The 12,537-nt window shown below is 47.7% G+C and overlaps 1 protein-coding gene across 2 annotated transcripts in view; it reads right to left on the reverse strand.

Annotated features, from left to right (window-relative positions):
• Positions 1-12,537, reverse strand: part of CPXM2 (carboxypeptidase X, M14 family member 2) — a 123,339-nt gene that overhangs the window by 22,832 nt on the left and 87,970 nt on the right. For both annotated transcript variants that reach the window (XM_089898312.1, XM_022568514.3), the window contains one exon: positions 4,484-4,572. In XM_089898312.1, coding sequence (XP_089754438.1) covers positions 4,484-4,572 — 89 coding nt within the window. The remainder of the gene's footprint in view (positions 1-4,483; positions 4,573-12,537) is intronic.

The following is a 12,537-nucleotide window of genomic DNA, read 5'->3' on the forward strand; positions in this document are numbered from 1 at the left end:
CTCTTGTCTCCTCATCCCGGAGGTGGGAATAAATCACATCCTGGGATCTACTGAATTCCTGGCTCGGTTGCTTCCCTCCTCTCCTGAAGGAGACAGAAGAAAGAGCCCCCTTTCCTAGTAATTCAGTTTCGAGCAATACATCAGAGGATCAGAGCGGTACATCAGAGGTAAGTTACGTGCACGGTGACACTTGCTGGAGCAGGTTTCATCCTCTCACACAAGTCACTGCAAGTGGGGAGCCATCCAAAGGCTCCAGGCATCAGAGAAAACTGGTGCATCCACTCACTGGAGCATTCCGCAGCCTCCAACGACAATTACGAAGGCAGCAATGAGACACGGCTAATGGTCCAATATTAAGTGAGAAAATCTGGGCAAAGTTGTAACCATCCTCTGATCCAAATCGTATGAATTCTGTGAACACAGAAATGCAAACCCTGGATAGAAATGGGGGAAAATGAAAACCACTGATTCTTTAGGGTACTGGGTTCATGGAGGATTAACCTTGAGACTTTTAGTTTGCATTTGATATGGTTACAATATTGTTTATCAGATGAATTAAAATGTTAAAAAAAAAAAAAAAGAAAGAAGGGAGAGGAGAAAAAGTCCTCTTCCATCATCTTTACTCATTTGTCTGAGAAACAGACACTGCATCTGATCAAGTGAAAAGGAATTCCAGAGGGAGGGGGAAGGAAGAGAGCCAGGATAGGAGGCATCCCGTGGTGGGCGGAGCTGGGCTTGTCTGGAGCCGCAAGCCTGCTGTCCTGCCCGGGCTTCCTGCCACCATCGTCCACCCCCAGGGTCAGGAGCTCAGCGACCCCACCGCCTGCTGCCTACGACCATTCTCAGCTGCTCGGGAAATCAGAACCACCAGCCGGCTGCCTTCCAACCCACGTCTCTCCCGGACTCCTCTCTACGCCTCATGCCGCACGCTCCTTCTCAGCCAAGCAACCAGAACTTCCTGAGCATTGGGCACCTGACAACAGCAGGTCCCCAACCAGAGTCCAATCTTTTTAACCTCTCCCCAAAACCACTTCTTTTTCTCCCGCTGTGGACGGTATCCCAGGCCCTGGGAAGCACACCAGAACCCTATCTCTCTCCAACTTATGGGGGAATCCTATGACTGGTCAGTCCCTCTCAGAAACCCCTCCCCCCATCCTTCTTCAGACCCGGCAGGTCCCTCTCCTGGGACAGAGCTCACCAGTCTACTGTCCATACAACTGCCAGAAGGATCTCCCCAAACACAGCTCTGCTCCTGGAAAAGACCTCCCGATTCTCAGACTCAAGACTAAAGCGTCTCCTGGCACTGCCAACTGTCCCAGAAACAGGCCGTCCCCTCCTGCCTCCACAGTCCTGTTCTCCTTGTGCTCACTGCTCGGACCACCCTTCCTTCTGTCTCTTCCTGCCCCAGGCCCTGGATGACGGCGGACCTCATCTGCAACCCCATCCCTTCCCAACCACGGCCGGCCATGCCGGCCCTGTCCCCCACATATCTCCCCTGCAACAACCTCAAAAGTACAGTTACCAATACACTTTATGGATTTAAGATAAAATGACAGAGTCTCTGCCCTCGTGGTCCCAAATGACGGAGAAAGGTAGCGTACGTGTAGACACAGAGATGACTGAGCAATTATGAATGGTGACTCGTGCTGGGGAGGCCTTCAGTGCTCAGAACAACTAACTCGATCTGCATCATAATATCGGCATTTGCGCAACGGCCTCCTGCCTCCCCCGCTCCCCCCCCCCCCCCCCCGTCCCCTTCCCGAGCCCCCGGGGCTCCCCCAGCGGGGAGAACGGCGGCTTATAAATCAGTGCTCCAGAAATAATTCTCACACGCGCTGGTCGCTCACACACATTCTCATGATTTCCCCTCCAAGCAACGGCTCTTCTGCTTTCTTTTCCTGCTCCCACGTCTGCTTCTCATTTCTGTGTTGTTTGTAAATGTCTCTCGCAATACTAGATAAACTAATTTTTTTTTTCCCGTGAAGTAGAAAGATTTCTACAGCAATCTAGCAGACTCCATACAGGGAATTGCTAAAAGTGCTGGCTTCTTTCCCATCCCCAGAAGCCAGGAGTCCAAATGGCAAATCACTTCTGGCTTGAACACTCTTTACGATTGAGAGATGCCCCCAACGCCCAACCTCGGACAGTTTCCAGTTGAGTGCTGCGGGGTCCTGAGAGATCGGAGTGGGTCCCCCAGTGTCCCCTGCAGGCACTGCATTGCTTTCTCGGGCTCCTCTTAGCTCTAACATCTACCAAGTGATGGGGACCAGAGTCCCCCAGGGTAATGAAGCACATCCATTAGCTCTCCTCATATGAGAAGGACCTCCATTCTCCATGCGGGGACAACTAGTTAAAGATACCACACTCTCTGTGCAGTGAGCTCATTTTAAATGCATTTAGATAGATTGCTTTTGACATTAACTGCACCAACTAAGTTGATATTTGCCTAATTGCTGGGCAAAAAGATGTCCCGAGATGCCCACTGAGCAAAGCTGTGTTAGGACACGAGTGCTTCATAAAATGGAACGGTGAGCAGTCGCATAAACACCCGAAAGTGGAGAGCAGCAGGGATCTCAAATTAAATGGCATGGAGACTAACCGGGTTTGTTGACACCCTGGGATGAAGCAGAGAGCCCTCGTGGCAAAGCCTCATTGCTCCGTCCTCAGGAAAGTCTCGTGCCCTTGTACCGCGTGGCTGGTACCGCTCCCTCAGCACCTATGAGCCCTCGCTTTGAGCCATGTTATTTTGGCCTCTGGTGAATGCTTGTTCATTAAACATGTTTGTGAGTACATTTCTCTGTTCCTTCTCTTCCAACAGATTCTTACATGCCTAAGGGTTTCTCATTTGCCAACACTTGCCCGCGCTTTCTAGCACAAGGCTTGGGGGGAACACCTCACAGGATTACACAGGCAAAGCACTCAGCAAACGGCTGCTTTTTTAGCCTGTCCTAAAAAACTCTTGGTCCCTTCTCCCTTCTGCACCCACTAGACAGGTGATGTCAATAGCTCAGGATTACTTGGTTTCTGTCATTAAATCTGGGGCCAATCTCATCTGGGACGTCTTTTCCTCCTAACAGTCTATAGCACTGAGAGCCATAAGGTATCAACCAGCTGTTCTGAAACCTGCCTGTATATTAGAATCACAAGGAGAGCTTTAAATAATTTAGATTCCCCAGTCCCTTTTCCTCAGGATTCTGCTTTAATTGGCCAGAGGCAGGTTTCAAGTATAGGTATATTTCCAAATTTCCCCCGGTGATTCTAATACCGAGAATCAGAGAATCAGAATAACAAGGGGAGTGTTACATAGTCCCTCGGTGGCTCAGTTTCGCCATCAGTAAGACAAGGCCAACAACAGTCCTGCACTCCTAGGGTGGTTAGAGAGACTGACCATGTTAACATAGGTAAATTCCTAATGTAGGGAAATTGATGTAGGTCGTATGTGAGAGCTTCCTGCTATTACTATCACCAGCGTTATTCCGGATTCTTTTCCTTCTTCGACTCTGCACATGACTATTGTCCTTAAATCAGTGATACCACTCAAACACACAGCGATGTATTTTTTTAAATTGAAGTATAGTTGATTTACAATATTGTGTTAGTTTCAGGAGTACAGCAAAGTGATTCAGTTCTATATATATAGAGAGAGAACATTATTTTCCATTATAGGCTACTACAAAATATTGACTATAATTCCCTGTGCCATCCAGTAAATCCTTGTTGCTTATCTATTTTACATATAGTAGTTTGTATCTGTTAATCCCATACTCCTAATTTATCCCTCCCCCTCTCCCTTTCCACTTTGGTAACCATAAGCTTGTTTTCTATGTCTGTGAGTCTGTTTCCGTTTTGTATATAGATTCATTTGTATTATTTTTTAGATTCCACACATAAGTGATGTCATATAATATTTGTCTTTCTCTGACTTACTTCAGTAAGTATAATATTCTCTTGATCCACCCATGTGGCTGAAAATGGCAATATTTCATTCTTTTTTATCGCTAATATTCCATTGTATATACATATACCACATCTTCTTAAGCCAATCGTCTGTTGATGGGCACTTAGGTTGTTTCCATGTCTTGGCTATGAACATTTGGGTGCATGAATCTTTTCAAACTAGAGTCTTCATTTTTTTCTGGATATATGCCCAGGAGTGGGATCGCTGGATCATATGGTAGCTCTATTTTTAGTTTTTTAAGGAACCTCCATACTGTTTTCCATAGTGGCTGTCACCAATTTACATCCCCACCAACAGTGTAGGTGGAAGAAGTATAGTATTAAATCTGAAAGCTTGGCTTCGAATTCTGCTTCAATCACTTGCTGGCGAGGGAGGTTTCCTCTGGTCACCTGAACCCCAAGGCATTCTCAGCCTCGAAACTACAAGCATTTCCTGTGGCTTCAACAAACCATAAAAGCACAAAAACAAACACCTACGTGCTTCTGGGCACAGGAGAGATTTCTCTTTGACAAACCTGGATCTTACCTGACGCATTTCCTTATAGCTGTGGTGCTTAAAATCCAGGTCATCGGTGGTGGTCATTTCATTCCGTCGGTGATAATAGTTATTTGGATCTAGGGACAGAAATATGGTTTTGAATTCATTCACATTATTCTATTACTTGTGGTGGCTGTGTTAGGTGCCTGATTTGTGTGGGAACACAGCTCGACCTCTAGCTTCTAACTTTCGCACAGAGGTGAGAGAGCCAACTTTCAAGAAGCATCTTAAGAGTCAGAACTACCCAGTGGGGAGAGCATGGGCCTGGAGCCAGAATGCCTGGGTTCCAATCTCTTCTACTTGTGTGCTGTGTGACCTTGGATAAGTCACTGGAGCAGTTTTTCCTTAGTGTCTTCACCCATAAACAGGGGAACACTGGTACCTCCCTCACTGGTTTATTGTTAGTATTAGTGTCTGGAAAACAGTCACATTAAATGAAGGAAGGAATAAGTGAATGAATGAATGAATGAATATCACAATTGCATGGAAATTTTCAGAAGTGCGGTGGACTCTATCACTTGCTTGCCCAGCACGCAGTCCACTTTCATCCTTCCTAACAGAAGCCCTGTGTTGTTTGGGAATCCCCACTTCTCCACTTCTAGGAAACTGACCTCATGCCTTAAGCTCCAGGGGTCCTACATGACTGGTCTAAGCCAATCAGAACATAGCACTCCTGGCCACTCTTATTCGTCCAGATTGAAGGGAAGGACCTTAATGGCACAGAGGAGTGAGCGAGAATCTCTCCAGAGTAGAGGACAGAGAGAACCTCAATAGCTACTGAGTGAACCAACCCTAGATCCCCATCAATCTCCCTTGGGACTTCCAATCACCTGAGATAAAGAATTCCCTGACCTGCTAAGCCAGTGGGAGCTGGGGTTTCTGTTGTTGGGGCCGAAGCACCCTAACAGGCATAATCAGGACGCATTAGCAGTGGTGACCCCTGAGGACTGGGGAGGAGATGTCTGCTCTTGACTTAATTCTCTTCCAGATAAATTGACTTTTTTCTTTAATTCCTATAAGCCGATGTCATTTATACAACTACAAAAACAAAGAGCACTGAGAAGGAAGGAGGGGCAAGGGAACAGGAAGAGCTGGAAGGGGGATGAGCGGGGAGGGACCGTTCAGCGGGCCCTCTCCTGACCTGACAAAGAGTCGGAGGCTTACAGAGCCTCAGCCAGGCTTGCCATCTCCAGCTCCAGCTCCGTGCAGCCAGAAATCCCGGTCAGCTCAGACCCCTCCCCAAGGCAGAGAGCACATGGTGCTTTAGACAAGTTAACCTACTAACTCTGGAACCACGTGAGCAAAGCTGGAACCATAGCAGCTGTCTGATCCAAGTGGCTCAAGGGATAATTCTGGAGGTGATGGCGGTGGCGGGTGATGGGAGGACGAACACCAGCTCCCAGTGGTATTAGGAGCAGGGAGTCCTAACTCGTGCCACCAGGCAAGGCCACAGACCAGCAACACTGGCTGCTTGTAAGACGCAGCCTACGCCTACTGAATCCGAATCCACATTTTAAAAAATCCAGAAGTGTGAGAAGCACCGTGTTAAAGTACTGAGCGCACTGCCAGCAGGGTTGAGGTCCGCGGTGCACATCACACACATCTGCGATCACGTGAGCTGGCTGCCTGTCTGCAATCCACAGCCACCTGGCGTGACTGCCACCTGGAACCTACCTGCCGAGGGCCCCTTAAAGACTGGCTTCACCCTTGAGAACTGCGGCCACATGCGGCACGTTGAAAATCACATATAGACCCACGCACCAAAAACGACTCAGTGTTTAATATTCACAGAAGGTTTTCCAGTAACACTATTAGAAACAAATAATCACCATTGAAAAAGAAATAATGCAAACTGGCATTCTGTTCCAGAAAGAAAGCAAAGGTAGTTCAGGTTCAGCAAAGGCCCCCAGTTATGTTCCAAGTTCTCTCCTTTGGGGAGTGCAGGCTGACCGTACCCTCCAGCAAGCCTCCTGCCCTTTGATTTCCAAACCTGTATGTTTCAAAGCCAAGGTAAAGCACATTTTCACATTACTTTACACTGAATTACTTTAAACTGCTGATTCCTTAGAGCTATTCAACACCCCGCCCCCAAGTCCCAGGGGCCTCTTTCACAAGACTCTTCTTGAAAAGCCCCTTTTGTCTTCAAACGCAAGTTATGCCTTCAAGGTTCTTAAAAAGGACTGAAGAAAAACTCAGAACTCAACGTAGAAAGATCTCCATGTTTGGCAACATCCTTCCTTCCCTGAGACTAATCAATTTGAGGATATGCGTACAAGTTCCAGAGCTGACTCAGAAACACAGGTGAACATTTCCACAACCTTCAGTCTTCCACCTTTCAAACAAATACTTCTAAACTTGTCCACTTATTCTGATTGGATAAAGTTTTATTGAGAACCTATCAGGGCCCCAACACTGTAGGTAAGGAGTGAGAACCAAGCCCCCCCCACCCCCCGCCTCCCTGGGGCCCATAGTCTACAAACCCACCCCGTTAGTCAGCCAAACCCACTGTCCCCTTCTCTCTTCTGTGGACAAAAGAATCCCAGTCTCCTGTGGGGAATCTATTTTAGATGCTTCCAATGGAATAGCCTTGCCCAGCGCTCACAGGTATGGGCGTGTGATCCAGGTTCAGCCAATGAAAACACACGTCCTGTGGTCACAGCCACTGGCTCAGAGATGGTCCCAGGATCCAAGCTGGGCTGATAAGACGACTCCTCCCAGAGCTCCTCCCCACGAGGGTCTCCTGCTGGCGTCACTCACATGGTGGATGAGTTTGGGGTGTTAGTGGCCAAGCTTCCTGCCTGCACGGTGGTGGGAGATAAGCCCTGACTGCACCAAGAAGGCCCTGAGATTTCAGACCTATTCCTGCCTGAAGCCAGAGTCAGATCTACCCCGGGAATTTTCATTCCTGTGAGCGAAAATTTTCCTTCTCCCCCGACCCCTCCCAAGGTAATTTGAGTAGGACTTCCGACATTTGAAACAGAAGTCCGGATTTAGTCTGCAAGGCTTTTATCCTTGCAGATGGAGCTCTGGAGAATCAGTCTCCTGCTTCCTTTCATGTGGCTGGTTTCATGTATCAGATGTACTGAAAACCAGCTGATTCCTTCTGGAACACCTTAGTAATGGGAATAGACAAACTGCAGACGAGGCACATGGAGTCTAAAACTGCCCTCCCAACATTACGTCTCTTATTCGGTGACTCAAAGTCCTGTTCCGTCCCAACGGGTCTACTCATTAAGCCTCTTTTGGGTTGAATGATGGCCCCCCTCCAAAAAGATATGTTGCAGTCCTAATCCCCAGGACCTTAGAACGTGACCTTATTTGGAGAGAGGGTTTTTACAGAGCTAATGAAGTTTACATGAGGTCCTTAGGGTGGGCCCTATTCCATTATGACTGTGTCTATCCAAAGGGGAAATGTGAACACGGAGAGAAGCACGCAGGGGACACCATGTGACAGTGAAGGCAGAGATGGGGGTGATGCATCTAACAAGCTGAGGAATGTCAAAAATTAGACAGCAAACCACCAGCAGCCGGGGGAGAGGCAAGGAACAGACTCTCCCTCATGGCGTCAGAAGGAACCAGCGCTGCTACACCTTGATCTCAAACTTCTACCTCTAGGACTGTGAGACGATAACTTTCTGTTATCCTAAGCCACCTGGATTTTGGTACTTAGTTACGGCAGCCCTGGAAACGAGTCCACACCCTGAACGTTCCCGGCTCCTCGCTGATGTGGACACTCGCTATTCTCATCCCAAATCCGGCACCAGCTCACTACGTTGTGCAGACCAAACCCCATCACTGGACATCCAAGGGAACACCACCATTCCTGGACCATTCTGCTCAGCTGTTTGCTGCTCTGGGGGTTGGGACCTTGCTTTGCGGGTACTCAGCTGGGAGAGGAAAGGCTGTCTTTCCTGGAAAGGGGGCTCACTGCAATCTACAATCGCTAGTCTCATGGCACGCTTTATCCCGAACAGGCAAATCCATAGAGACATTGCAGATTAGAGGTTACCCCGTGGAGGGGGATCCGGAAGTGACTACTCAGTGGGTCCAGGTTGGTTTTGGGTCCATGACAAAGTTCTGAAACTAGAAAGAGCCAGTGATCATACAACCTTGTGAATATACTATCACTGAACTGTATGCTTTAAAAAAGCTTAATTGTATGTTATGTGAATTTCACCTCATTTAAAAAAAATATCGTTGGCCTCCAAGTGCTCTCTGAGGACTAAGGAGGATACCAGAAACGCAGCCACCACAGATCTTTCTTTCCCTGCCACGAGGCCAGCCCCTCACCCAAGGAAATGCCCATCACTGTGGCCTTGTGACCTCCTGAAGCCCCGACACCCCCAGCACAGAGCCCTGAGCACAGATGACCCGGTGCCATATGCAAACCGCACCAAACCCCTTCTGCAAAGAACTGGCTCCCTAATGAGAAGAAGTCGCACTTGTCCAGCGCCATCTGACTCTTCTTATGACAAGGTCACTCCAAAAGGGGCAAGGGGGAGACGTGCACCCCCAGGCAGAGCCCATTATGATCTTAGGTCATTACTGTCAGTGCAAGCATCAAACCCACAGCTCCATGTGGCTCCAAAGAGGGAGCAGCACATCATTCATGCTTATTTCCTTGCCGCCCCGCCTCATATAACCCCACCGCATGGCATCTCCACCACGCTGCTTGCGTGAGTCCAGGAAACGCTCTGATTTCTTGGCTGGCGCACCTTCTCCAGGAAGTCCCAGGGCCAATCTGCGGCCTGACCGACAGGAGAAACTGTCAGGAAAGACAATTTTCAAGAGTGTTGCTGTTTATACAGTTTCCTAAGATAATCAACATCAGGCAGTGGGACAAGAAGAGAAATCACACGTTTATTTAAACTCAGAAGGGCAAGATGCCTTCTGCGACAGGGGGGACAGGCTGCAGCCAGCAAGCCTGGAGCCGCCTGAACTGAGAGGGATTCACTGGGGAAAAGATGCCGCCACGCCTCCCCCACTGGACAGCGAGAGCTCTGGGAGCAGCAACCGTGGCATCTTATCTCAGAATCCTTGGGCCCTGACTCCGAACGGGTGCTCCCGAAGCGTTTGATGACGAATGAATGAGTGAGGAATGAATGGATGGATGGATGGATGGATACTCCAATCAAGTTATTTAGAAAGGGCTAGTTACAAAAAGATAGCACTTTCTAGGGCCCAGGTGACCTCTGAGAAGAGGCCCACTTTATGCTGTGATGCTATTACCTTATCACTATGGCGGAACAGAGAATGGAGGGTAGGGCGGAGCGAGTGGTAAATGAAAAGCACATCCTCAGGATTGAGGATAATTATGGAACATTATGTCGTCTTTGGATCTGTTAGCGTACTGGTTTCCTAGGGCTGCCATAACAAAGTGTCAAAAACTAGGTAGCTTGAAATTTCTTCTCTCACATTTCTGAAGGACAGAAGTCTGAAATGAAGCTGTCAGCAGGGCCGTGCACTTTCAAGGCTCTCAGAGAAGATCCTTCCTTGTATCTTCCCAGTTTCTGGCGGTTGACAGCAATCCTTGGCTTGTGGCCTCATGATTCCAGTCTCTGGCTCAGTCATCACATGCCTCCTCCCTGTGTGGCTCTGCTTTCTCTTCTTAAGGACACCAGTCACTGGATTTAAGGCCCACCCTAGCCCAGTATGATGTCATCGTAACTACTCACATCTGCAAAGTGCCTCTTTCCAAAACAAGGTTACATTCTGAGGGTCCACGTGGACGTGAATTTTGGGGGGAGTGTGGTCTGACTTGGTGAAGGAAAGTGGAAGGTAGTAAAGCAAATAGATTTAAAAGGTCCTTGAAGCTATGCTGATCCAATAGAACCCATCCTTCCCCCAATTTATACAAATTGTTGAGAGGGGGTGGGGCAGGCTGAAACATTATCCCAGTTCAGCGAGATTGGTGGTAGTCTTACAATTAAAACATTTTCTCAGTGGCTTATGAATGGAGGGTATGTGTATGCAGAGAAAGGAGACACAGCATCTCAACGGGTCCTGGCCTGCCCAAAGGAATGATTCAGGGGCAATGCCCTTTAGCAGCTCCTCCATGCTTGAGGGACACAAGCTCCTTTCCACAGATCTTTGTACAGCTCACCATAAGCTCCTCTGGGTCGAATTCAAGACCCTGAACCCCTTGGCACTGTGCAGAGAGAGGACAGTTGCTCAGACCTGGTGGCCAGGAAGATGAGGTGGGAGGAGTGAAGACTTGCCCCGAAGAGGTCAGAGTCTCACATTCATAATAGAAGCTGCAGACCAGCACCAGGGGCTCAAGCGTTGCCACCCCCTGCCCTGCAGAGTTATTTCCCAGGACACTGGGCACAGTCCTGTCACCCTGTGGGGAAATCGTGTGCAGAACAATGGAGCTCTTTTTTGAAAGAGGCAGAGCACATTGCAGTGTTGTTTGCAACAGCAAAATACCTGAAAACCACCAAGGCTGTGATCTGCAGGTCAGCTGGCGTGTGTCTTCACCTGAATTCTTCATTATTAAAAATTTATCTTACGAAGCTCTCCCCAGAGTTTCTGATATGCATAGATCCTTAGTCCAAAATGGACAAGTCCATTCAAATTTGGGGAAGAGGACTTCCTTTCATTTTTTTAAAAAAACGAACAACATTTAAAAGATTTGTTTGAATTAAAAAAAATTTTTTAATCATGGTAAAACACACATAACATAAAATTTACCATTTTAACCATTTTCAAGAGTCCTGTTGAGTAGTGTTACATATATCCACACTGTTGCAGAAACAGATCTAAAACATTCTCATCTTACAAAACTGAAACTATAACCATTAAACAACACTCCCCCTTTTCTATTCATTTTGAGCTTTAAAAATCCTATTAACAGACCATGGTATAGGGTAATTCATTTTCTAGTTCAAAAATTTCTGGACACATTATTCATGAAGACTTAAAAAGAATCTTCCCCTTCCTCTGCTCTCACCTGAGAGTACACAGGAAGACAGGGAGGACAGAACAGAGAAGAAGCAGAAGCAAAGGTAAATGAATTTTTCATAAACAAGAGTTCCAGGAAGAACAGACTCTGGGTGTTTGCATGTAGAGCACGAAGTCACCTTGGGTTTGAGTGGCTGAGTTGCTTGGGTCACCCCTGCCTTCGGCCTCGTTAACTTGCACAAAGGAATTGTGTCGACAACAAGGCAACTGAGCAAGGTTCAATTACCCACGTGGACATGGGGCCCCTGTGCCACCCCAGGCTCTCAGATGTGACTACCACCAGGCGGCATGCACAAAGGCCAGCTCCCCTCTGGGCAGACTGCTAAGTAACTTCTAGAAGAAAAATGGCCCTAAATATTCAGGGTTGGAAAATAGAACCATTCCAAGTCCATACTTGAAACCCATCCAGATTTCACACTGTAATTCTGTCTTTGTGTTTAAATTGCCCCCAGGACCTATCTTCAAACATACACACACCAAGAAAAACTTAACAGGAAAATATTTATTTCATGAGACTCTCACAGGCTGCCCTTTGCCCTTTGCCAACAATAGATGAATTCCCGCCCTCAGAGAGAAACCGTGACCCTGCTTTTTAAAGCACGCAGATCAAGGCTGTGCTGAGTGACCTGGCACAAAGAAGGCCTCACAGACCCCCGCCTACATCTGTGCCTGCAGACGCAGTGAACTCAGGAACGCCCAGCAGGCCCTGGGCGGCAGCAGGCAACTGTCATCCCAGGCTGAGCCAGCCACAAAAGGGGGCCCAGATCCCAAATTGGGAAGATCATCCTTGGAAACACATACTTCCTTTCCACCAGCAATCCCAGCCACCGTAACCTAATTTGAGCAATAATCCCATAATTTACACTATAATTTTGGACGCGCACAATGACACAGAAACAAAGATACTCACTGTGGGATTCAAAACACTGGACACAACTGAACTTCTAACTATAAGAGGCAGTTTGAAAACATGAGATATTGTCCACAGACTAGGATAAAAGCATCCACAAGACAGATGGTCTCTAATAGTTTAAATGACATGAAAAAAGTTTGCCGTCTAGTAAGCACAAATATATAACAAA

Source organism: Delphinapterus leucas, chromosome 16 (assembly GCF_059928025.1).
Source record: "Delphinapterus leucas isolate spDelLeu-1000000601 "Yukka" chromosome 16, BTC_Dleu_Yukka2, whole genome shotgun sequence".
Lineage (NCBI taxonomy): Eukaryota > Metazoa > Chordata > Mammalia > Artiodactyla > Monodontidae > Delphinapterus > Delphinapterus leucas.